The 26,473-nt window shown below is 34.8% G+C and overlaps 1 protein-coding gene across 1 annotated transcript in view; it reads left to right on the top strand.

Moving 5' to 3' along the window:
* EGFL6 (EGF like domain multiple 6) overlaps positions 1 to 8,885 on the top strand; it is a 64,655-nt gene extending 55,770 nt beyond the window's left edge. Inside the window, exons 10-12 of the mRNA XM_074192707.1 lie at positions 1,631 to 1,732; positions 5,569 to 5,834; positions 8,790 to 8,885. Coding sequence (XP_074048808.1) covers positions 1,631 to 1,732; positions 5,569 to 5,834; positions 8,790 to 8,885 — 464 coding nt within the window. The remainder of the gene's footprint in view (positions 1 to 1,630; positions 1,733 to 5,568; positions 5,835 to 8,789) is intronic.
* Positions 8,886 to 26,473: the final 17,588 nt, after the last annotated feature.

The raw sequence follows: 26,473 nt of genomic DNA, 5'->3' as shown, positions 1-26,473 counted from the left end.
ACACTAATCAAGACTAATTTCTCTCTATACCATTATTCCTTACCCCAGTAGAGGAGGTGGAAAACAGGTTGGTCTAAATTAATATCTTTGGGAAAAGAGAGAGAACCCCCCTCTTCTGATTGCATACAAACTCTCCAATGGCATTTCAAAACGATAATCTAGGCTAGAAACTCACTTTAGAACAATGAGATCATTGTCTCTGACACAACTCGAGTCTTGTTTTTGAGCAATCCTTCTTCTGACCAAAGCACGCATAAAGCAAATTCCCCTGGTACAAATTTGCCCCCCCCAGTCAACGGTGAAGACAATTAAGTTTGATCACCATGTCCTTCTCCAGACAGCTCCACTAATCTGTTTCTGAGGTTTAATCTTTAGTTGCTCTCAGTCTTTTCACATTTCTGTCCTACATTCTCAAATTTTATGCTACTTTTTTTCCCTGCTGCTTCAGGGTCTACACTGGCTTTCCCTCTGCCTCCTCTGCTATAGAATAACATTCTCATAGCCATCAATAAACTGTCTCTCTGCCTCCTCCAAGGTATTCCTCAAAACATGTTCTCAGAAACCCTTCCTTTAAAGGAATGGAGGTCTCCCAAAGGGCAATGGTAGACTCACCACAGCTACCCTTGGTCCCTTGTTTCCACCTATCTTTCCTTTAAGTGTGTTATTTTTAGTTTCTCTTTGTTAACATTTCTCTCTGTTTCCTAATTAGAAATATGCATAACTTATTGAAACGAAGATTTTGTTTCAAGAATCAGAAGCTCCCAGCTAGTCTATAGATTTGTTCTGTGGTCTTGCCATATTATATAAATTCTTCATGACTATATCCACAGAAAATGTGTCCTACAAATAAAAACCTACTTTTATTTTTTCAGACTTAAAGTCTCATACTGCATTTCCTTACTTACTTGGGCTTAATGAGGTAGAAATAAGGTTATTGGTTCATTTAATATAGCTAGATTTCTATTACTGTTTGAAGTATGCAAAGAGTCTTTTATAGTTATATAGGTTTAGTTTATATGTTAACTCATTTGAACCTCAAAATAACCCTCTGAGAGAGCTGCTATTATTATTCCCATTTTACAGGTGGGAACACAAACTAAAATGACTTGGTGGTGTCATAAACTGGTGAGTAAGGCAGGATTCAAATGCAAGCCTTGCTAACTCTGACTCATTCTTATATAGCATTACTATAACATTTGTAGTCACAATTAGCTTCTAGTTTGTTCATTTAAGTAGAATAGCATGGATATAATTGCTAGTAAGTCTCAATTAACTTGTCATAATCAAGATTTATAAGTAAATCTAAGTCTCAATTTCTTTTTTATAAAAAGGGGAATAAAAATGATATTATTTACATTACTATGTTTTTCTGCATAATAGTAATATGACTTTCTCATTAGAACATTGCAACAGAGAAGAAGGTACAATATCATTTATGGTTATTACATTAATTCTGAGTGAGAGTTCAGGCCCAAGAGACCACTGACCAACAAAAATTCAGTAAACTGGCATTTTAATTGCATTAACTGTAATCTATGCAATTTCAAATAGACTGATATGTATTAATGTTCAAATATATTTTTCTTTTTTCTTTCTTAATAGTTTTGAAATAAATTATTTTTCTTAATAGATTTAAATGCTTCAATTGACTGCAGTTTTGATCAAGGGGTTTGTGATTGGAAACAGGATACAGAAGATGATTTTGACTGGAATCCTGCTGATCGAGACAATGGTATTTAAGTTAAATACTGATTTTATACATTATGATGCTATGACAGTTAAGATAATCTTTTATTCCATCATTAGATTATCACTCTATTCCTCTTGAATTTACTTTGCATTTTTAATACATATTTTATATATGTTGTATTTCCCAAGAAAAGGTCATTTTTAAATTAGAAAACTCCCCCAACATGTTGATTCCATTCAAATAAAATTTCCTCCATTAGACTGTATGCTCCATGTTTTTTATTTTTGTGTCCTCCTTTCCTAGTCCTTTGTACTTTGTTGTTCAGTTGTGTCCAACTCTTCATAACCCCATAGAGGTTTTCTTGGCAAAGATATTAAAGTAATTTGCCATTTCCTTTTCCCTTATACTTAGCAAAGTATTAATAAGTGTTATTGAATTGAGTGACACCTACAAAGTTTTGCAAAACAGAACAGTTTCACAATTGGTAAAAAAAAAAATAGACTCCATTATTCTTTTTTCCATGGCCAGACCTTACCTCCCAGAGAGAAAAGAACTCTTTAATGAAAAATTACATGACTGATATTTAGGAATAGTAAAGTTTCAGTAATGAATGATGCCAAGTCATGAGACCAATATGTAAATAAGTTGCACATTTGTCATTTTATGTTAGAAATAAAGTAGCCAATTATAACAAACCTCTTCAACTGAATTGTACATTTTATAATATCAAATTAATTACATTTAAAGATTTAGTCAGGCTATTTGGGTTCTGATTTCAGTCCTATCACTAATTAGCTATAATACCATATAGCTAGAGTCCATAAGGTAAGAAAAAGACACTAGGATTTATTTTAAGTAAATTAATTTTTTTCAATTCATAAAAATCAATATTCACTTTTTCCATTCTACCCACCCTTCTAGTCCATGTTTCCCCCCTTCCCCCTTTCCCACTAACAAGAAAAGGAAAAGAAAGCTCTTATAACAAATAACAAGCAAAATAAATTCCTGCTTTGACATTGTCTTAAAAATGCACATCATTCACAGCCTGAATCAATAATCCCTTCTTTATCAGGAAATGGGGAACATTCTTCATTTCTGGTACTCTGGAATAGAGATATGAAAGACAGAGCAAGTCATGGCCCATAATGCTCCTAATTATATCCTGAACCAGATTAAAATATAATTGAGAAATATCTAACATAATAAATAATGTTAATATATGATTTTCTAAGATAATGTTATGGCTCACAAAAATTTTATGTAGTTTAATGGCCCCCCATTTCTATTTGAATTTGAAATACTGTTCTGGAATCATGGTTGGTCATTCATTGCATTGATCAGACAGAATTCTGAAGTCTTTCAGAATTGCTCAACTTTACCTACTGTTTTTATTGTATAAATTGTTCTGGTTCTACTCATTTCACTTTGCATCAGTTCTTTTGTCTACCTTGGTTTCTCTAAAACCATTCCTTTCATCTTTCTAACAAACCAATAGTATTCTGTACTATTCATAGATCATAATTTGTTGTCATCCCTCAATTGCAGGGCACTCTTTTAATTTTTTGACACATAAAAATTGTTGCTATAAATATCTTTGTGCATATGAATAGCTTTCCTCTTTCTTTGTTCTTTTTGAGTTATAGGCCTAAATAAAATCATTATTAAATTTTTGCTATTATTTTCCTGAAGGTCTGGAATAATTCATTGCTCCACCACTGTAGTCATTAATGTGCTTGTTCCATATCTCCTGCAATATTCCTTATTCCATATTTTGTCAACATTGTCAATTGAACCCTAGACTCATTTTAACTTTATATCTCTAACATTTAGTGATTTAAAGAATTTTATATGGCTATTGATAGCTTGGATTCCTTCCTTTGAATACTTCCTATTTATATCCTTGACCATTTATCAAATAAGGAATGTCTCTTTAATCCTTATGCATCTTGGAAATAAGACCCTTTACTAAAAAAGTGAAAAAAAAAGGATCTATTGCTTATTAGAAATGTATTTAATAAAACAAATTCAAAATAAAACTGAGGGAATTAAATAAAATATACTATATATCAAGTGAGTTGTCATCATGCTATCAGACAAAGCAAAAAACATTCAAAAAATAAAAAATATAAACAGCAAAACAATGCTGAAAAGACCTTTAGATGACAAACCAATATCAGTAATAAATGTATATGCTACAAATACCTTAGCATCCAAATTCCTAAAGGACACATTATCTGAACTTCAAGAAGATGCAACAGTGACAGGAAACTTAAATAGCCATCTCTGGATGAGTCTAAAACTAAGGGAAAGAGATGAAATTGAATAAATTTCTAGAGAAACTAGAATTTAAAAACTTCTGACATATTCTAAAAAGGACAGCAAAAGAATACATACATACACACACATTGCACTACAAGGAACTTTTACAAAATTTTAACATGTACTAAGGCAGACAGATATTGCAAACAAATTTTAAAAAGCAGAAATAAGCCACATATACTTTACAGACCATAATACAACTAGAAGAGACTTTGTCCAGGAACCAAAAAAAAAAGATACAGGCCCAAATTGAGATAATAATGAAATCTTAAATAATGAGCTCAAAGAATAAATCATAGAAGCAATTAACTATGTAAAAGAAAATTATAATGATGAAAGAGAATACTAAAAATTTCTATAACAATGTAAATGGAAACAGTATATCAAAAAATCAAAAACAAACATAACAATTTTATAAAGAACAAATATGAAGATATATGAGAAAACATTCCCAACATATACCTTTATGGAGATGAGAAGTCCACATATTTTCAGATTTTTTCCATGCATTAATCAATTGTACTGATTTTTTTTCCTTTCTAAAAATGTTACTTGGATACATATGGGATGGCCCACTGAAAGGGCAAGAGGGATTTCATGGGTTACTATAGTAATGTAAGAAACAGAAAACATCAATAGAAACATTTTTAAAATTGCTATAAAGCATTCCCCACAGTTTTCCGCTTCCCTTTATATCTTAGATCCATTACAAACCATTGAATTTAGAGGACCTGTGTTCATATTCTGAGTTCAAATCGAAGTTCATTGCTTATAACTTGCATAACCTTGAATACATCTTCTCTTTGGTCCTTTCTTTCCTCTTCTGTAAAATAAGAGGATTGAGTCAGATGACCTTTAACATTCTCCTGTGGCTAAATTCAGTTCAATTGAATTCAGCAAACATTTATTAAATATCTACAAGTTCCCTCTGTTAGATGCTAAGAGAAGAAAGAAGGAAATCAAACAGTGCCTACCCTTAAGGAGTTTGCATTCTTTTTATTTAAACTTAACATATAAGAAATAAAATAAGCATTTCCAGATACAAGAACATAAAAGAAGATTATACTTGAATCTGAGAAGTCTTTATTACTTTTCTGACTTTTAAGTGACTAATAAATTTAACTTGTGACTTTCAAAGCTATTTTGTTCAAAGAAAATTAGATTCAAACGATGTTAACTTCTCTGGACTACAGTTTTCTAAAGAGCAGCATAAGGAAATTGGTCCTTCTAGCCTTAAAATACTATATTATAAGAGAACATTTATAATATTATGATTTAATAAGAAAAAATTATATCTAATAAAATATGCAAATAATGAAACTTCAATCTTTCTAAAAGGAAGTGAGAATTCTATTTATTAGTATTATATTATATTATTATTATTTATTATTTTTTAACTGAAGATTTTTATTAAAGTGGATTTCAAGGTTTGTTATCAGTGATTTTTTTTCATTCTCTCAAAGCTGTTGGGTATTACATGGTAGTCCTGGCTTTTGTAGGACATAAGAATGATGTTGGCTGTTTGACTTTGTTAACAGTGATTTTTTCTTCTCTCCAAGCTGTTGGGTATTACATGGTAGTCCCAGCCTTTGTAGGACAGAAGAAGGATACTGGCCGTTTGACACTTCTCCTTACCAATCTTCAGCCCCAAAGCAGCTCCTGCTTAATGTTTGATTATCGACTTGCTGGAGAAAGAGTGGGGATACTTAGAGTGTTTGAGAAAGATAAAAACAATACTCTTGCTTGGGAAGAGACCAGCAGTGAGGATGGAAGGTGGAGGACTGGAAAAATTCAGCTGTATCATGGAATTGAGACTACCAAGAGTGTGAGTGAGAGTTAAATAATTTTCTTTTCTCTTTCCACTAATTTATCATGTTCACGTCACTATCTAAATATTCATAAAAGCATATAATTAGCAGATTCATGAACTAAGGTTCTTTTTATATTTTGCTTGTAATGACTTGAAGACCATAATGTTATGCCTATAGATGTCAATACAGAAAAACCTAGATATCCATAAATCTGTATCCAAAACATTTTAAAATCACAACTTTTCAGAAGCTAGATGGTATAGTAGATAGAATACTGGACTTGGAGTCTGGAAGGTCTGAGTTGGAATCCTGCCTTAGATACTTGCTCCCCATGTGACCTGGGCAACTCATTTACCTTCTTTTAGTGCATCTTCCTCATCATAAAAACTCTATTTTCCATAATCTTCTCATCTGTAAAATCAAATGAAATTAACAGCTGTATTCCAAGATTTTTGTGAGGATCTAATAAGATAATGTTTATAAAACATATTGAAAACTTTTAAGATTCACCACAACTAGTTCTGTTTCCCAAGATGATTAGGGAAAAGGAAAAGAATCTTCTAAAATATTTTGAGTAGTTCTCTTTGTGATAGCAAAGAACTGGAAATTGCAGAGATGTCTATCAATTGGCTATAATGGCTGAATAAATCTATGATTGTGATGGTATGCCATTGTGCTATAAGAAATAATGAGTTAGGGGCGGCTAGGTGGCATAGTGGATAAAGCACTGGCCTTGGAGTCAGGAGTACCTGGGTTCAAATCCAGTCTCAGACATTTAATAATTACCTAGCTTTGTGGCCTTGGGCAAGCTACTTAACCCCATTTGCCTTGCAAAAACCTAAAAAAAATAATGAGTTAGATGATCTTTTTTAGGAAAACATGGATACACAGTGGATAGAGCACTGGCCCTAGAGTCAGGAGTACCTGAGTTCAAATCTGGCCTCAGACACTTAATAATTACCTAGATGTGTAGCCTTGGGCAAGCCACTTAACCCCGTTTGCCTTGCAAAAACCTTAAAAAAAAAAGGAAACTGAAGCAAATAGGGGTTAAATGACTTGCCCAGAGTCACAAAGTTAGTGTCTGAGACCAGATTTGAATTCAGGTCTTCCTGTCTTTAGGACCATCACACTATCCATTGCAACAGTTGGCTACCAATGATACTCAGAACTGAATATAGCAATCCAAATATGGTCTGAGTAGAAAGTATTGTGGGATTATCACCCCTCATTGTATCTGCCCAAGCAGAAACATGCAGTACAGTTAAGTTTACTTGCAATTTTCCAAACCAAGTAAACCCCATGCCCTCAGTCCTGACTGTGGGTATGAAGAAGTTGGGCATGCCACTCAAGTCAGACCAAAGAGTATATTCCAGAATCAGTGTTGTCTTTGTTGGAGTTTTGGTATCAGACATTTCCTACATGTGCAAGATGTGTCATGCAAATGACTTTGTTCAGAGTGAGAAGACTATGAAGTCCCCTAACCTCTCCACATATCCTGGTTAATCTACTTTCTGTTATTACTGCAGCATTAGGAAGTCATAACTACCATTTGACTATCCAGTTGAGTTTCTAAATATCTTCAGTAGTAATTTGAAGAAGTGTGGTAGTAGTCGTTGCTCAAACTCCATTCCTAAAATAGAGAAGAGCAGAAGACCTGGATCTGTTCTTCCCATCCACCCTTGTATTGGACCTCTCTATAACCAAAAAAAGAAAAGGAAGGAAGGAAGGAAGGAAGGAAGGAAGGAAGGAAGGAAGGAAGGAAGGAAGGGAGAGAGAAGAAAGAAAGGGAAAAGAAAGAGAGAGAAGGAAGAGGGAGAAGAAAGAGAGAAGAAAGAGGAAGGGGAAGGGGAAGGGGAGGGGGAGGGGAAGAGGGGAGGGGGGAGGGGAGGGGAGGAGAGGAAAGAAACTAGAATTTGAAAAATCAAAGAAGAGTAAAGACTAGGAATTCCTGAATCCCACAAATCACCTGTGAGATTACCTTTCTTACCTTTGGAAAGTCAAAGGAAAGAGAACTCAGTGCTGACAGTAGGTCCCAAGTCACATCTATTTTTTAGATTTATCATAGTGCCTGGCTCATAGTAATGCAATATAAATGTTAGTTATTATAAATATTAGTGTATTTGCATGTTTCTCATTTGAAAAAGTGAGTGAATTGGATTAGAATCCATAGATTTTTAGTCTTTTCTGTGTCAAGAACCCCCTTGGAAGTGTGGTGAAGCCCATGGACTCCTTTTTTGGCAGTCTAGTGAAGTCTATGGACCTCTTCTCAGAATAATATTTTAACTAATAAACAAGATCACAAAAAATCCCTTTGAAGACTAATGGAAGCCTACAGATCCATTCTTAGGTAGTCTGGGGAAGCTTATAGATGGGTCTCTTCTCAGAATAATGTAGATTACAAAAGAATTCCTTTGTAGTCTGGTAAAGCCTATGATTCCTTTCTCAGAATAATTTTTAGATTCATTAAATAAAATACATAGGATTACAAAAGAAACCTATTATATTGGACTATAGTTATCAAAAAAAATTTTTAAGTTCACGGACTTCAACTAAGGAATCCCTGGTAGAGGATCTTTAAAGTCCTTTCCACTTCCAAAAATGCTCTGGTATGCCATTCCATTGATTCAGACCTAGGAAACAATTTAATTTCCAAATCTCAAACTTAGTCATTGTTGTTTTCAAACACCTCTATTCTTTCTCAGCAGCATGGGATTTTTCAGAATACTTTTAGTTTTTGGTATTTGTTAGTATATTTTTTTAAGATTTAATTCCCTCTTCATGCAATGATTTATATCTTTCTAAGAAAATAGCCTTACTTAGAATATATGATTCAATTTGGAGAACACTTCCCATATACCCATCTCTAACCTATCTTTTGAGGAGAATACATTTTTAGTCCTATTTAATGGTAATTCAGTATTTGCTAATTAATTCAAAGGTCTTTAATTGAGTTTCCTCCTCTCTTACAGGTCATTTTTGAAGCAGAACGTGGCAAGGGCAAAACTGGAGAAATTAGTTTAGACACTATCTTATTAGTGTCAGGCAAATGCCATAGAGATCTTTAATCTATGAATTACTGAATGTGAATTTTAATTTTTCTTATTATTTGTCCTTTAAGCTAGTATTGTACTTTTTTACAGAATGGCATAGATATGGAAACATTCTAGAAATGCTAAGAGCCTGAAATTTATTATTAAATTTCTTAGTACTCATTTTTATCTGAAATATGCTAATACTAGCTTTACTGCATAGTGCTCCTATATTTTGTCACTCAGTTCTGGATTGGTTCATTAAGTATAGAAATGCCTATCCAGATATTTTGCAGTGTATGGTTTTTATTTTACATAAATGAGCTATGGAATTGCTATATTCAGATTTTCCAGTTTTTAAAAAAACAAAGAAATGTCTACATTAAATATATTTTTATGAAACTTCTATGATTTTTTCATAATTTTTACCTAATGACTTTATCTATTGTTTAACAGTAAGTTTCATATTTACCTTTTTTAAAAAATAATAATAATATTCAAATAATCATATCATTGTAATTTAATTTTTTAAGTAAAGAAATTTGTATTGACTATAATACTGTGCAAAGATATTTGTCATACTGGAAAATGTGGATTTTGTTCTCTTTTCCCATGGAAGTACTTTATACCCTTTAAAAATTATTTCCTATAGAAAATCAAGAACTTTCCTATCTCCAATAGGAAATTGGAATTGATGATTGCCTAGAGGTTCCATACAAATCAATACTAGGTCTTATGTCTAAGACCTCATAAAATTCACTAGGTCAAAGTCATAAGGTCTCATATTTAAGAAACTCCTTTCTATTTCATTTTTATTAGGTTTTCATGATTATTTATGTTCATGTGGGAATTCTGAGTGCCTTGATTATGAGTAGGTATATTATTCTTAAATATATTAGTCTTATCTTGAAGGCTTTTTATCTAGGAGTAATAGAAAATAATATTGCCTTATATTTTTTAATATTTGACTTTCAACAAGGAAAGTAATTTTTATATCATAATATAAATACCAATAGATCCTAGAAATGCAAACTGAGCACAGGAACATGCCACGAGCAATGACCCTCTTCTCAAATCTTTTTATATAAGCTATACTAATATTTGTTTTCTCTAGAGCACTACAATGTTTTATTCTTGTGCTCATTTGATTCATGAAATATGAAAATGCCTCTAGGTTTTTTCCCCCTGTGGATGTGCTTTATTTACACAAGGTTTTAGATTTCTCTGTCCAACTATTCCAGTTAACAAAAAAAGCTTAAAGAAATAACTAAGGGAAATGTTTTATTCCTGTGACACTTCTGTGAACTTGTGACAACTTTATTTCTTACTTAGATTGAATTTTAAAAGAATGCATTTTATATTTTAAAATAGGCTCAAGGCAACCCACAAGCAGAAAGTTCCTCAGTTCTTTGGCCTCAGGGAGAGAATTCCTTGATAAAACCCAAGAGAATGAGGGAGTGACAGAGTGATCACCACAGACCACAATTTTAGGCTCATAGTTTTTTATTTCATTTATTCTGCAACAATTCTCATTCCACTGTGTCCTCTTTAGGAAAACAGATGTTATTCATGTATTTGATATGCTAAATGTATTGTATTATTGTGTGAGAAATTCTCTAGCTTTAAATTATATACAGAATCAATTAATTACAGGTACTCATCTCACTTTTGAGTTCATTTTTTCTCAGCTTTATTTAGTTATCAACCTATTCCAGTTTCTGTTTCACCTACAAATTAGCCCAATATCTCCTTCAACTCAAGTCCTTGGGATACTGGCCCTCCTTGCTTTTCTGTCCTATTTTTACCTTCAAGTCAATGTAATTTTAAAAAAAAATTCCTTGATCACTAAATAAAGAGTTCTTATTTTGTCTGGATCCTACAAACATCCTTTGATTTCATATTAAAAGTAGTCACCTCAGATCCCCATGACCCTAAATCAGTTTTCCCTAGTTCAATTCCCATCACAGAAATATTCCTAAAATAGTGTCTTCCTTTTCTATGCCTATAGTCATATTCATTTCTATTGGAGGGAGAGGGGAGAGAGAGAGAGAGAGAGAGAGAGAGAGAGAGAGAGAGAGAGAGAGAAGGAACTTATACACATGCACACACATATCTCACACACACACATACATACACACATACACAGACACTCACTTTTCAACCTTTCATGTCTGCTTACTCAATAAAAATCTTTTCTAATTAGTGGCTGTTTGTAGATATTCTATTATCATTCAGTTATATCTTCTGTATTCAGTTCCTCATGCTAATAGAACTCTAGGTTCTTTCAAAACAAACCTCTTGGGGCAGCTAGGGGGTGCAATGGATAGAGCACCTGCCCTGGAGTCAGGAGTACCTGGATTCAAATCCGATCTCAGACACTTAATAATTACCTAGCTGTGTGGCCTTGGGCAAGCCACTTAACCCCATTGCCTTGCAAAAAAAAAAAACCTCTTAATTTTTTGCATCTCCATTCCTTAGGATGAATTTTTCTGTACATAAAATTATAAAAATATAATTATAAGGAATTTTAAAGATTATCTAGTCTAACTTTCTAGATAAAGTATGAATCTCTTCTATAATATAATCAAGTAGTGATTTAGCCTCTACTCGAACACCTATGATGATGTAGGTGGTGACTTCTTTTTTCTTTTTTAAATAAATTTTAATGTAGTCTGACATCATTAACATTTCCCAACATATCATACTCTTCTCTCTCTTTCACAGAACTATTATAATAAAGATTATAAAAGAAAAAAATAGTAGAATATTAGGCAGTTCATTTATTTTTTAACAACTCTAAGTCACAGGATTAAGAGTTAAAAGGTACTTTATTGATCATCTGCTTTAGATGTCTTCAAAATGTGGTCCTCATACCTTTGGGAAGAGGATCATTATGGCCAAAACCATTTTCAAAATACTATTCTTATTTGCCTATTAAAATATTCTTCCTGTTTCTATTTATCTATATTATATATACTTTATATACTTCAACTAAAAACAACAGATAGCTATACATTGAATGTAGAAGCAGACACAAAAATCCAGTTCCAAAGAGATTTGCAAAAATAGAAGAAACAATGCCACTCTTCTCACTACTTTTTTATAAAAGTTTTTTCAAAATATATGCAATTTATGTTAACATGGTTTATTGTTGTTATTTTAACTGAGCTAATAGGTTTCTTAACTATCAGTTTTATTTCTGTTATAGTAAATATGAATAAACAAAAATTGATAGAATCAAAAAGTTCTTTGGAGTTATTGATAATTTTTAAGACTAAAACAGGGTCCTGAGATTAAAAAGTTTGAGAACTTCTGATCTAATCCATTTACCACTCACCCCATCATACAGATGAACTCAAACCCAGGAATTTTGGGTCTTGTTCAACATTATGACACTAGGAAATAGCATAGAAAAGGATTTAAACATGTCTTCCAATTGCAAATCTATTATATTACAACTGCTGACTTGTTAGGAAGTTTTCCTTTTATTATAAAGTAGAAATCTACCTCATTATGATTCATGCTTCAGTTGTAGTTCTCCCCTTTAGAGCTAAATGGAACAATGATCCCATGCCTAGTGATTGCATGCCCTCTGAGATGTCTTTTATTCAAATAAAACATTCCTCCTTCCTTCAGCTGAACTTCATGATATGTCTTCAAGGCCCTTCAGCAATATAGTTGCTCTTTTTCTGAATGTGGCCCAACTTGTCAATTTCCCTCCTAAATTATGACATCTAGATCAGAACATCATCAACCAAGTGAGGCAATATGGTTTGGGAGGAAGGACCCTAGACTTGGAACCAGGAAAGTTGGACTCAAATATCAATTCTGTTAATGACTTATGACTGAGCAAGTTACTTCTGGGGACTTGGTTTCCTCCATCTCTTTAATGGAGGCAGGGAATGAATCACATAAGATTCCTTCTGTTTCTAAATTCTATGACCAAAACAGGTTCTAGTAGAATCACCAACTTTGTCTGGGTTCTGTGTTTCTATTACTACAACCTAAAATGGAATTTAAATTTGACTTTTGACATTCATGTGACATTTCTGATTTCTACTGAATCTTCAGTCTCCTAAAAACCCCAAGTCTTCATATCTCTATGTTCCTACAATAGCATTAAAAATGTATTATGTTAAAAACAAAGAAGAATCTATTACATTTCAGCTAATTTTTTCCTTTTTGTAAGGCAATGGATTAAGTGACATGCCCAAATTTTCCATAGGAGTAATGTATAAATGTTTATAATGTAAAAATAAAACATTTAATAAAATTGAAGTTACTTGCAAAATTCTTTTAAAAAAATACAGAATCTATGTCCAAAACACTTGGATCCACAACCAAGAGAGTTATGAAGATAGAGAATGTGTGCTCACTCCATGCCTTAGAATCTAGTTTATATTTGTATCTTTATATCAAAAGTCTGCTCACTATAATCCATTAGGTGGCAGGAAATTGTCAAGATACACACACACACACACACACACACACACACACACACACACACACACACACATATATATCCTGATCTCATTATTTTTTCAGTACCAACAATGTCATAATAAATATCTATATTTTCATTTTATAATTTTGTTTATAATAAATTCCATTTGGGGAAAGCAGTGTTCTTAGAGCTAATGGAGATGTTTTCAACTATATGTTATTGCTTTTTCTTTAAAGCAGGACCAGAATAAATATATAAATGATAGTTGGCTTCAAATTTTCTTTCAAGCTGATTATGTGATATAAAAATGAAGAGTTTGAGGAAGGTTCCTTATGTGCTACAACATACCTCTGCTATGTTTTCAAAAATACCATCAATTTCTATGGTAGTTTTTTTAATGATAGTAATAACCTAAATATCATAGTTAAAATTCACAAAATGATTTGTATACATATATGTAACAACCAGCCAAAGTCAAATGAGGTTTAAAACTCTTACAAAATGACTTTACCTCAGGGAATATCTCTGATTAAGTTCTCTTCCTCAAATGATTAAATAGCATTTTAGTACATGTCCTCAGTTGAATAGCAAAATAGGTTCCTCTGAAATTTTTTGTTTGCTTGTTTAATTCAAATTCAGGAGTGTGAAAACAAAACAATGAATATAAAGAAGAAGGTAAACTGAATAGTATTGAGAGCCTATGCCACTTTGTATTCAACTTTAAATAAATCATATTTTTAAAAACTGCTTATTAAATTGTTTATTTCCTTTTACCTGAATGATGGAGTAGCAGAGATTAAAACTGCAGTATCTGGGGACACAGATTAGTCTTCTTTGAAATAATCCTGGAGGCTCCTATTAATTTGACTGAACTAATTTTTTTGACTTAAATCTGGTTTGTTTGTTTTTTTGGAACTTTAGCTTTGACCCCCTGAAAAAAGTTAACAATGACAACTTTTGGGACATTCATTCCATTGATATCTCAGAAAGTCCTGAAACAAATCCTAGACCCAGTCCTTTTATTCCTAAGGCCTTTCTCCAATAAAAGTCACTTTGAATAATAGCAGGAGCTCTTATCTGGACTTCTGAAGGCTCCTTTCCTCTGCTGCTACCTGCTATGAATAAGATTGCCTGGGCCTCATGGGACTCTACATTTCCACCTACTTCAAGCAGAGAGAGCCCTACACATCCTAACTACCTGCCTGATGCCAGCCGCTGATACTCTGACTGGACTCATTATGTTTGGAATATTCAGCACTTCTTCATACTGTTCCCCATCCCAGTGATTTTGAATATCTGGTAGCTATTGTGCAAACCCTATTTCCCATTTTCTAATACTCACACCCTATTCCCACCTCCTCATCCCTCTCCCCTCATGTCTTACAACAGATCTAATTTCCCCCTACAGTGCTCTCTAAAATGCCAGCTCTATAGTCATTACATTTACTTTCATCTTCAAATTTTTTTCCTTTCATATTCTATCTTCTGTCTCTCACTGAGATCTGGCTCCCTCCTGATGACATAGCATCTCTGGCCATCCTTTCTATCACTAGTTGTAATTTCATTCTTACCTTTAAACTCACTGGTCATATTGGGAGAGTCTAAATATTTCTTAATCACCATCATACTTCTAAATGCTTTATAACTACCACCCAGTAATCTCTACTCCTTTGAATTCATTCAATCCAATAAATCATTTAATCAATACTCTGGTAGGTGTTACCTCCTGACCTCCAGGATACTTTTTCTTCCTTCTCCAGTGTGTTCAATTCCTGTTTCACAGTCTTGCTTTCAACTCTTGCCCTCACACACATGCGTATTGATATTTCTTTAAACATCCTAACTCTGCAGTTTCTTAATTACTCAATTCCCATGATCTTCTCTCCTTTTTTCAGTTATATTAAGAGATGGTGATACCCAAGATCTTGATATTAGGCCCAAAGATAATCTATTTCTATATGAATGAACTTCGAAATTCCTTTTTAATTCTTTGCTCTAGTATGTCATTTATTTATAATATTTAGAACTTTTTTAGAAAACATTTCATTTCTTCCAGGAATTCCAATTAAACTTGTAATCAAGTTATGGGGTTTTTTGAGACTGTAAATATTTTGGAGTTATCTCCTCTTGTAGGTTTGTTTCTTAAGCATCATAATAGCTCTTAATCATTTTTTGTTGATTCATCCTACTAGATTTATTTTCCAGATTGGGACTTCGTGTTTGGTCTAGGTTCTTTACATTTCTGGGGAAACTGCAGTGGCTTTGTGTGGTCCTAGCCTATATTCTGCTACTGAGGTCAAAGTGGCAGTATTGTAGTCCTCTTCTACTCTTGTGGGTCTTACGCTAAGATCACTTCTCCTAAAACAACATTAAAAACCCTCTTCTGCTTCCTAAGTATAGTTACTAAATTCCAATCTAATCTGTTCTACAGTTTCTGCCCTGGTCATTTACCTGTGAGGAGAATTTTCAATTTTGTGATGGGATGATTAATCATGGTTTCATCTTAGATTTCAGATCTTAGTCAAGTATTTAGCTGAAATCATTGCTGGAATAATTGTCAAGGGAGTTGTACTACACTGATTCTTCTAACTCATATCTTTTTTTAATATGGATTCCTGCTGCTGTTATATTTAATCTTTGATGAACTTAAGAGGCAAAGTGACCTCTTCTCACTTTCAAGATTGTAGCCCCAAAACTCCCAATTTCCATGTCACCAAAATGTAATTTTATCAAACTTTGGTTTCCTCCATTATTCCCTTCTCTGTTTTATATATAAAACTCACATCTTCTATGTGGATTTACTCTTTCATCTTTTATCCTTTTATTTTTTTAGGGTTTTTTTTTTGCAAGGCAAATGGGGTTTAAGTGGCTTGCCCAAGGCCACACGGCTAGGTAATTATTATTAAGTGTCTGAGGCCGGATTTGAACCCAGGTACTCCTGACTCCAAGGCCGGTGCTCTATCCATTGTGCCACCTAGCCGCCCCATCTTTTATCCTTTTACACAGTTTTTTCTTGAAGGTGAAAAATATCCACTGGATGTGGAATCTCACCTAACTGGAATGGTTATAGAGTCCAGATAAACTGAGATCCAAGAGTCTTTGATATTGCCATAAGATAAACTTTAACATTTTTGTAGGATCTTCACAATCATGAGACACAAACAGAGCTCATCTCCTTTTAGTGATAACATTATTTTTATCCTTTTTCAGTAAGCTAATATAAAACCTCTTCAAATATATCCTGTGATTTAATTTTTCTAGACTAAATAACTATGATATGAATTCTTTCCACAATCATGGAAACTACCAAAAGTTTAGAATATAGTATAACTTGATATTATCATATTAAAGCACTTATTTCTTTGTCAAATTTTTCTGCTTTCAAAGGTTTCTATTTTTAAAATAACTTGAACCAAATTCTAATTCTACTTTGAATTTTTTTTGCTATGGAAGTCTGACAGAGGAAAATTGGATAATAGGGGGGCGGAGCCAAGATGGCCACATGAAAGGATCAAGTCTTAGGAGCTCGCTGATAAAAACTCATAAACTAAGGACTCTAACTAAACTTTCAAGAGACAGAACCCACAAAGGGACCCAGTGAGGCAGTTCTCCTACTAAAGGTAACCTGGAAAAGAGCAGAAAGGCTCTGCTCCCCGGGTCGGAGGGGCGGCCCACCAGAGGGGTGGCCCTCCAGAGCGAAAGAACTTCAGCCTCCCGGAGGCAGCCCCAGGGCGCTGGGAGCCCTGGCTCACAGCAGCAGGGGAGTCCCCTGAGCTCCACCCCAGGGAGCACCGGGCACAAAGTGGGGGAACAGCGGGGTACCTCTGCCAGAGGGAGCACGTGGAGCCCAGCCCTCAGGGCACACAGCCAGCAGCTTAGTCTTTCCCCAGCCCTGATCCAGGAAACAGAAGCAGGCGGAGCCGGTAAGCAGGAGCCCCCAGGGCATGAACCCATGGAGCTGAGGGAAGGGAGTGAAGAGAGAGACTGCAGAGTTCTTCTGTCCTCTGCCTCTGGAACAGGACTCTGGGGCTCTGACCACATTCAGATCCTGATTGCAGTCTAGGCCCCCCCATAGAACAGTAGCCCCCCCCCCCACCTTGGCCCGTGGCAGAGAGGGGGTGCATATGGTCATTCACAGACCAGGAGGGAGGACAGAGCCTCACACACTGAGACCCTTGTGGGAGTGTCCCAAAAGCTCAGGAAGCACCCTAAAACCCAGGCCCAGGCTGGGAAAATAAGCAAGCAGAGAAACAAAAGGAAGACTATTGAAAAATATTTTGCAAATGAGCCCAAGAAGGATCAAAATACTCAGTCTGAAGATGAGGAAGCACAAGCTCTTGCATCTAAAGACTATGACAGAGCTCAAAAAAAGACTTTGAAAATCAAATGAGGGAGTTAGAAGAAAAACTGGGAAAAGAAAGGAGATGCAGGAAAAACATCAAAATGAAGTCAGCAGCTTAGTCAAGGAAATCCAAAAAAATGCTGAAGAAAATAGCATGCTGAAAACCAGCTTAGGTCAAATGGATAAAACATTTCAAAAAGTCATTGAGGAGAAGAATGCTTTAAAAAGCAAAATTGGCCAGATGGAAAAAGAGATAAGAAAACTCTCTGAGGAGAACAAATCCTTCAGACAAAGAATAGAATTCAGGGAGATTGATGAATTTACCAGAAATCAGGAATCAATACTTCAAAACCAAAAAAATTAAAAATTAGAAGAAAATGTGAAATATCTCATTGAAAAAACAACTGATATGGAAAACAGACTTAGGAAAGATAATTTAAAAATTATTGGAATATCTGAAAGTCATGACCAGGAAAAGAGCCTTGACATCATTTTCAAAGAATTACTACAGGAAAATTGCCCTGATATTCTAGAAGCAGAAGGCAAAATAGAAATGGAGAGAATCCACCGATCCCCCCGAGAAAGAGATCCCAAAAAACCAACCCCTAGGAATATTATAGCCAAGTTCCAGAACTCTCAAATCAAAGAGAAAATATTACAAGCATCCAGAAGGACACAGTTCAAATATCGTGGAGCTGCAGTCAAGATCACACAGGACTTAGCAGCAACTACATTGGAAGCTCGTAGGGCTTGGAATACAATATACCAGAAGGCAAAAGAGTTTAGAATGCAGCCAAGAATGAACTACCCAACAAGGCTGAATGTCCTCTTCCAGGGAAAAAGATGGACTTTCAATGAACCAGGGGAATTTCAACTGTTCCTGTTGGAATGGCCAGAGCTGAACAGAAGCTTTTATCTTCAGGTACAGGCCTCAGGTGAAGCATGGAGATTGGAGGAGAGGGGGGAAACATGAGGGACTTAATGAGGATGAACTGCATGTATAGAAAAATGATACTGATAATATTCATATGAACTTTCTCAGTTAATAGAGCAGGTAGAGGGAGCTTTTATAGTTGAAGCACAGGAGAAAGCTGAATTTGAAGATAAAATATTGTGTAAAAATGGAGTCAATAGGAAAAAAGGGAAATGGAATGGGAGAAAGAAAAAGGAGAGGGGGAATAGGCCAAGATATTTCATATAATAAGATTTTTCTTTATTACAATGAGCTATTGCAATGATATGGAAGGGGGGAGGCAAGGGGGAATGAAGGAACCTTTGCTCTCATCAGAGATGGCTAGGAGAAGAAACAGCAAATATACTCAATGGGGTATAGACATCTGGAATAAGAAGGAGGGGGGAGCAAGGGGAAGGGGTGGGGATGTGAATAAAGGAGGAGAGGATGGACCATGGGGGGAGAGTGGTCAGATATAACACATTTTCTTTTTTACTTCTTGCAAGGGGCTGGGATTGGAAGGCCTGCCCAGGACCACAGGGCCAGGTGGATTCTGGGCCTAAGGGGTGGTATGGGGGCTCAGGGCTTCTTGGCCCCAGGACCAGGGATCTGTCTGCTGCGCCACTCAGTGACCCTAAAGCAGAGTCAGAGTGAAAGGAGAGAGAAAATATAGTACATGGTAGTGGAGAAATAAGAAAGGAGGGAGTTGTGAACAGCAATGGCAATGTTGGAAAAATATGGAAGTAACTTTTGTGATGGACTTATCATAAAAAATGTGATCCACCCGTGACAGAGTTGTTGGTGTTGGAACAAAGACTGAAGCACATTTTTTGTTATTATTATTTGGGGGAGGGTGCAGGGCAAGTGGGGCTGGGTGGCCTGCCTGAGGTCACATAGCAGGGTGATCTTTGGGTGTCTGGGTCCGGATTTGGACCCAGGTGCTCCTGGCTCAAGGGCCAATGCTCTGTCTGCCACCCAGCCACCCCTACTATTATTACTATTTTATTTTATTTTGGGTCTTTTTTTTTCTTCTTTTTGGTTTTTGCAGGGCAGTGGGGATCAGGTGGCTTGCATGTCACATGGCTGGGTGATTGTTGGGTCTTCGGGGCTGGATGTGGGCTCCGGTGCTCGTGGCTCCAGGGCTGGTACTTCATCCATTGAGCCACCTGGACATACCTACAATTATTACTATTATTTTTTTAATTTTAATTTTTTTTCTCTCCCCTTTACTTTTTTCGCCCAAGCAAGTCTATCTATATTCATGGGGGGAGGGGTATTTTGTTTACTTGTAAACAAGAATATTTTATTAATGTAAAAAAAATTGCACAAAATGAGAATAAAAAAAAATTAAGAATAAATTTCCTTAATTCTAAAAAAAAAGAAAATTGGATAATAACTACCAGCCTAAAGTTAATCTATGAAAGTTATCAAATTGACAACCTTATAACCTGAAGTTTTCTTACAAAGCAGGTACAAAGAAGACAGTGATAAAGAGTCAGAAAAATATTATATTTTTCCAATTTGATGCATCTTTTCTCACAAATTTTTTTTCATAAAGGGTATGTGTGTAGGTGGGTGTGAGTACATAATATCTGACTATTTTTTTTAAAAAAATTGTTCCTATGCCTGGTTAATTCCATGTGTCTGTTGGGTATGAAATTTAAATTACTGATTAATAGTTAAGAGTTTTAGTTCAGATTTGGATTTAATTGAATAGAGCTTAGGTTCCCTATTTATAAGGGCTACAATCTGGTCCTATCTAATAAGGGAGCTAAGAAAGATGTGTGGAAGATGAATCAACTTGAGCAGATGTTTTGCTAGCACTGGGTCTCTGTTCTTAAGTGGTTCTAATGTTGGACTTTCCAGAGTCTATTCTTCAACTCTATGTTTTTCTTGCTGCTATAGATTCTGGAGATTTCCTATTGCAAGTCAGCATGAGTTAGCAAAATGCAAGCCCACCCTCTACCTCTGTTTCAAATTAATTAGTCTTAGTTTAGTTTGCATCACAGACTTTATGTAATCAACTGTATAAAAAACTTCTCTATCAGATGAGTCTTTGTTTACTGAGTAACCATTAATCTTTTACTGGCAAATGCTAGCCTTACCAATAAATTGATCATGCTTGGAAATTTGTACCTCAGTTTCTCTTTATTGCAGATTTTTGTTACAACAGGGTAGAGGTCAAGAGATCTGATTTCAAATTCCCCCTTGACTATTATTTATGTGACAGTAGGAAATTAATTTTTCCTCACTAGGACACAGTTTCCTCATCTGGAAAATGAGAACATTGAGCTAGATGAACTCTAAATAATTCCTACAATTTTAAATCCCTAGCCATAGATATATTTTTAATCTGGCAAATGAAGTGGTAAAATAACATACTATTAAAAAATGCAGTACAAACTAATATAACAAACCTTATCACCTAATTGAAAACATTCTTATCATTCTCTGTAATGTGGGTGGAGAGTATCCTCCCTTGATTAGTCAGACCTAAACACTTGTGGGGTTTTTTTTTCACATTTTCTGCTATTCTCAGAGGGTACAAGGTAGTGGCATCATAAACTGAACTGAGGAGAGAACTGCTCTACCTTTTACCCCAGCTCTAAAAAATGGACAGCAGTGTGTGTTTTTCTGTTTCATTTGTCTTCAATTTGAAGAGGTGGTCCCTACTGAATTCACCAGACTCAGGAGTTTAAGCTATGGTGATCCCAGAGCAAGTTTGCCTGGGAATTCAGATGCTCAAAATCAAGGTAAGCTATGAACTTTATTCTTTCCCTCCCTAGAAAGAAGGCTACTTGGGAATTTTAGCTATTTGTAGAGAGAGAGGTTTAGATTTTATTCTCCATTTCCCTTAAAGATACTAGAGGACTCTGATGGAGAAATAAAATGTAATCTGACTGGATTTCAGGCACTGAAGACCAGGGTAATTGGTTTTACACTGTTTTACTTTCTTTCCCAGAGTCCTGGAGAAGTAGATGTGAATTGGAGTGGTATTTTGTAGAAATTAAATCTTCCATTGTTACTTTGAGGGCTGTAAATTTAAAATATTTTCCTTATGTTTCATAAATTACTGTTAGTTGGTTCTCCTATTCATATCAATCCAATTCAACAAACATTGAGTACCTGTTTTGTTTAACATTCAGTATATAAAAAACAAAAAAAAATGATTCAGTCTCTGCCCTCTAGTAACTTGAATTCTACTGATATATAATGCATACACAAGTGAGTAAATGCCAGATATATACAAAGTAATTTTGAGAAGAGAGTGAATGACTGGGAAAATAAGAAATTTATTGTAGAAAAGAACATAAAAAAAAATCTATACAATTTGAATCCAGTGTAAATTTCTTGAAAGGAAGGAAACATGGTGTGGTAGAAAGAACACTGAAGTGAGAGTTCAATCTAAATTCTAGACATACCTACCATTAATTAGCTATGCCAATTGAGACAAAGCACTTAATCTCCCCAAGCATCAGTTTTCATTTGGGAATAGATGATTCTCTAATGTTCTTTTTAGCTAAAGTTCCGTAATTCTAATTTAAAAAGCAAATCAGCTTTTAGAAAAGGGACTAGGGTAGAAACGTAATGTAATACATGCATATCTTTGGCAGAGAGTTCTCTATCAAATATGAAACCAGATGAACTTTGATCAAAAGTAGGAAAAGGTATTTTAGTCACATTCCTACAACTTTGGCCAAACTGGATACTTTGGATAAAGCCATTTACATATCCATATTTAGATTGGGTTTCTTCTTTTCTTGTGGTTTTTTCCATCAGTTTTCAAATCCTGAGTAGTGCAAAATTATGTAAAAGCCATCCTCTTTTACCTTTTGGATTATTCATTACTTTACTCAGAAGTCAGTCAGCTAGTTTTTAAACAATCCACAGTAGGATATATTTTATGGTGGATAAAGTATTGAGTTTTTAAATCCAAAAAACTTGGGTTTGAATATAATCACCTCAGATCTATGAATCTATGTAATCCTGGGCAAGTCACTTAAAGCTAGTTCCTCAATTAATTTCCATGTTCCTCAAACAATTTCTTTATAACTCTCATAAATCTTTCCTCAGAATATTACAACTTAATCTAAACAGGAAAGACACTAGCAACTGCGATACTCGGAGAGACCTCTTGCTGAAGATGGATTTGAGCTGAATATTGAAGAAAGTCAAGAAAATCAAGAGTTCTACAGAGTAATTTAGTAATTAGTAATTACAGAGTAATTAGCAAGGTAGCTAAAGCCAAGGAGGACAGGAGTTGAAGTTTCATATTTGATGAACAGTATAGCTAGACTGTAGAATGTGAAGAAAAATAAACAGTAAAGCTGTCAGGGGAAGGAATGAGAGAAGGGAGGAAAGTGGAAAAGAATGGAACTCAAAAGTTTATAAAAAGATAAATGTTGAAAAGTATCTTTGCATGTAATTAAAACAATCAAATAAAATAGCATACAACAAAAGAAAAGTAGAGAGTATGAAAAATAGAATGATGGGAAAGGAAAAGTTTGTGAAGGATTTTAAACACCAAATAGAGAATATCACTGATCCTGGAGGATCAAATGAAGCCAGTGGAGTTCACTGAACAATAAGTGATATGGTCAGAAGTAAGTTTAGAAATGAGTAGATTAGTGGCATCAAAAATCAAATAGAAAAGGGGGCCACTGCATATATTGACTTAGAAAGCTGTATATTAACATTATCTATCTTCTATTGCATTTTTATTTTGTTCACTATTTCCCAATTTAAACAAATAAATAAACATTTCCCATATACATTTTAATATGCCAGGGCATGAAGCCTTACAGGTTTGACACTGCTGGTATGGATTAGCAACAACAAGGTTTAGAAAGGCATCAATCCTGAAATCACAAAACCTGTACATCCTTTAAAAAGAAAAAGAATTTGGCAAATCTCTATTTTTGAGTTGCCTTAAAGACTCCTAGAATAACTTACTAGATCTCTCTGTGATCCACACTGTCTTATGGTTTCCTATCTGAGTGATTCCCACTGGAATCTCTTAATGCTTGAGAACTGGCTACTTCAGTAATATTTTGTCTTTTATTTTCAATCATTTGAAAGGGGATACTATAATTTTAAAGTCATATACAAGTGAAGGATGATTTATTATTTCACTTCCTGAAGTAATAACTAATAACTGTTTTCCCATAAGTAGTCTTTGTTTCTCCAGAGTTTCTTAACTTGGGTCTTGAGTATTCCATTAAGTTTTTCTATTATTCCTATTGCTTGGAGTTTTATGGATAGTTCTATGTAATTCCCTTGGCTTAAATTCTACTCTTAATCTTGTGAGCAATGAGATGTGATCTTTGTTCACACTCAATTATTACAGATCCATCATATTAGCCTTTTTAATAAATGCAACCATTCCATAATAGCTTGCATATAGAGATGTACAAGGGCTGTATACATACAGATAATTGTTAAACAGTAATTCTTTTAAAGTTTATCATTAAGAGGATGAATAACTTATTTTCCATACTGTTCCTTGAGTCCAGCCTTTAATGATGAATCTGGGTAACATTTTCAATATTAACCCAACTTGTTGGCAAATGAGGTAAAATAGTATAGTACTCATATTACCATTTCCTCTGACCTTAGTCCCATTCTAGCTTATATCCAAGATTTGGTTACCTGATGTGAGTTCAATTTGACAGTGTGAGCCAGCCACCCATTCAATTCCACATTACTTCATCTGATTTTTCTTTTAGCATGAGCTGAAACATATCTAACTTTAATCATTTTATTTTTCCTTCTATGTCTTTCATATTTGTCCAGTGATGCTCTTCTCCATTTAGCAGACCATCTGGATAATTCATTAGTTATTGCTCAAGAATCAGTATAAATCACATTATATAGTTTTTCCCTTACCAGTTATCCCAGAGGAATTCAGGAGCTGGAAGAAAAATGAAAAGGGAATAGGAGTTCATAGAATTATAAATCAAAGGTTTAGATTTGGAAGGGAGCTCAGAGGCTTTCTAGTCCAACCTCCTCCTTTTACAGATGAAAAAACTGAGGCCCAGAGAGGTTATGTAATATCCTCAAGATCCAAAAGATAATAAAAGCAGTGCTTCTTTAGAATTTTTTAAAAAGACTAAATCAAAGGAACTGATGTGTGAGAGAGATCACATTGAAGGAAAGTTAGAGATGTAAGACTGGAGAACTGTAGATTAGGATCGGATAAATAGATTTGAGAATGAACAGAAGAGAGATTATAATTAAATTCATGGGAGTTGATAAAATCACCAAATAAAGTATTTTTACTTGAAGAGGACCCAGAACAGAGTTAAGTAGGATAATGAATGTGATCTGGTTGAAGAAACAGTCAAAAGTAGAGAAGAAGAATTAGGAGAAAGTGGCGTTCTGAAAGCCTAGAGAGAAGAAAACATCAAAAAGAGGGTGATTGACAATGTCAAAAGCTGCACAAAGTTCAAGAAAAATGAAGATTAAGAAAAAGTCATTGAATTTGGCAATTAGGAGATCATTAGTAATTATGGGAAAAAAACAGTTATGATTGAATGATGGGGTCAGAAGCAAGATTGCAGTGTGTTAGAAGAGAAGTAGAAGTAGATGGACTTCCTGAGTTTATCCCCCAAAAGGTCAAAAGATATAGGCAGATAATAAGGATAGAATGATCAAATAAAGGTTTTTTGAGGATAGGAGAGATGAGCAGTATACAGAAAGAGACTGAAAGTAAAAATTGGAGATTACTGAAGGGCAAATGGTTGGTGGAGACAGAATGAAATAGGATCACTTGTGTAGGTAGAGAGAGGTTTGTCTTGGCAAGGAGTAGGGCCATCATTTTGAGACTGGGGTAAATGAAGGCATCTGAGTGACATGAGATTAAAAGGAAGAAAAAAGAAAGAACCCTTGGAAAACAGCCTTATTTTTCTTCTTTCAGTAAAATATGAATCAAGGTTCTCAGGAGAAGGAGCAATCATGGGAGATTTGAGCAGGGATGAAAAGCTTTGGAAGAGTCATTGTGGAGAGTGGGATCTTGAGTTAATAAGGGAGATGAAAAAGGACTGTCAAGCCATAGTGAGGGTCCAGTTGAGTTATGGAACATGTATCTGAAGTGGACCCATTGTGAACAGTGGTGTGATTTTTCATCACCTTCACTGAGCAGCATGTGTATTAGAGTGAAGGCAACAGATGGTGGAAATAATATAAGCCTGATGCCAATGACAGGGCACAATATGTGATATGATAAGGGAATGGGTACTCAAGAAAAAGAGGGTAATGTAGAGTTGAACTGGTTCCACAAAAGGTCAAGATAGGCAAAGGAGGATAGTGTAGCTAGTGTGTGTAAGAGAGACGGCCTGGGAAATCAAGGGATTGGAGTTCATGTTATAGACAAAGAAAAGGGTTTGCATGGGAGGGTATAGGAAGAAGTGGAAAATAATCAATTGTAATGAGATAAAGAAATTTCAGAGTTCTTGAACTTAGAGGCATTGTATTTATGGTTGATTCCAAGATCAAGAGTATGATTATGTGTGACTGAGGTTGCATGGAGGAATAGGGTATGAGAATTGAGGTAGGCTGAGGAACTGATTAGGATGTTGTTAAACAAGTATCAATATGAAAGTTGAAATCCCCTAAATTGAGGGCAGAAGTTGAGGAGAGAAAGACCCAGGCACTGAACATAGTTAGGAAGAAAGAGGAATGTCCTGGAGGTCTTTAGACTATACCACATTTTTAAGTTACCACGATTTTAATTCAGTGGAAGATATGGTTTATATAAACCTCAAAGAAGTAACTGAGTAATGGTGGCAGGGGGAGAACTTGGAAGTGGCAGTGGAGAACAAAATCTAGTCCAACTCCCCCACTTCAATAAGCTGAAACTGGAAAGGTGAGTCAGAGAAGCTGTCATC

The sequence above is a fragment of the Macrotis lagotis genome, chromosome 6 (genome assembly GCF_037893015.1).
Source record: "Macrotis lagotis isolate mMagLag1 chromosome 6, bilby.v1.9.chrom.fasta, whole genome shotgun sequence".
Taxonomy (NCBI): Eukaryota; Metazoa; Chordata; class Mammalia; order Peramelemorphia; family Peramelidae; genus Macrotis; species Macrotis lagotis.
The sequence above is the reverse complement of the archived record's forward strand: the minus strand, read 5'-3'. Positions and strand labels throughout refer to the sequence as shown.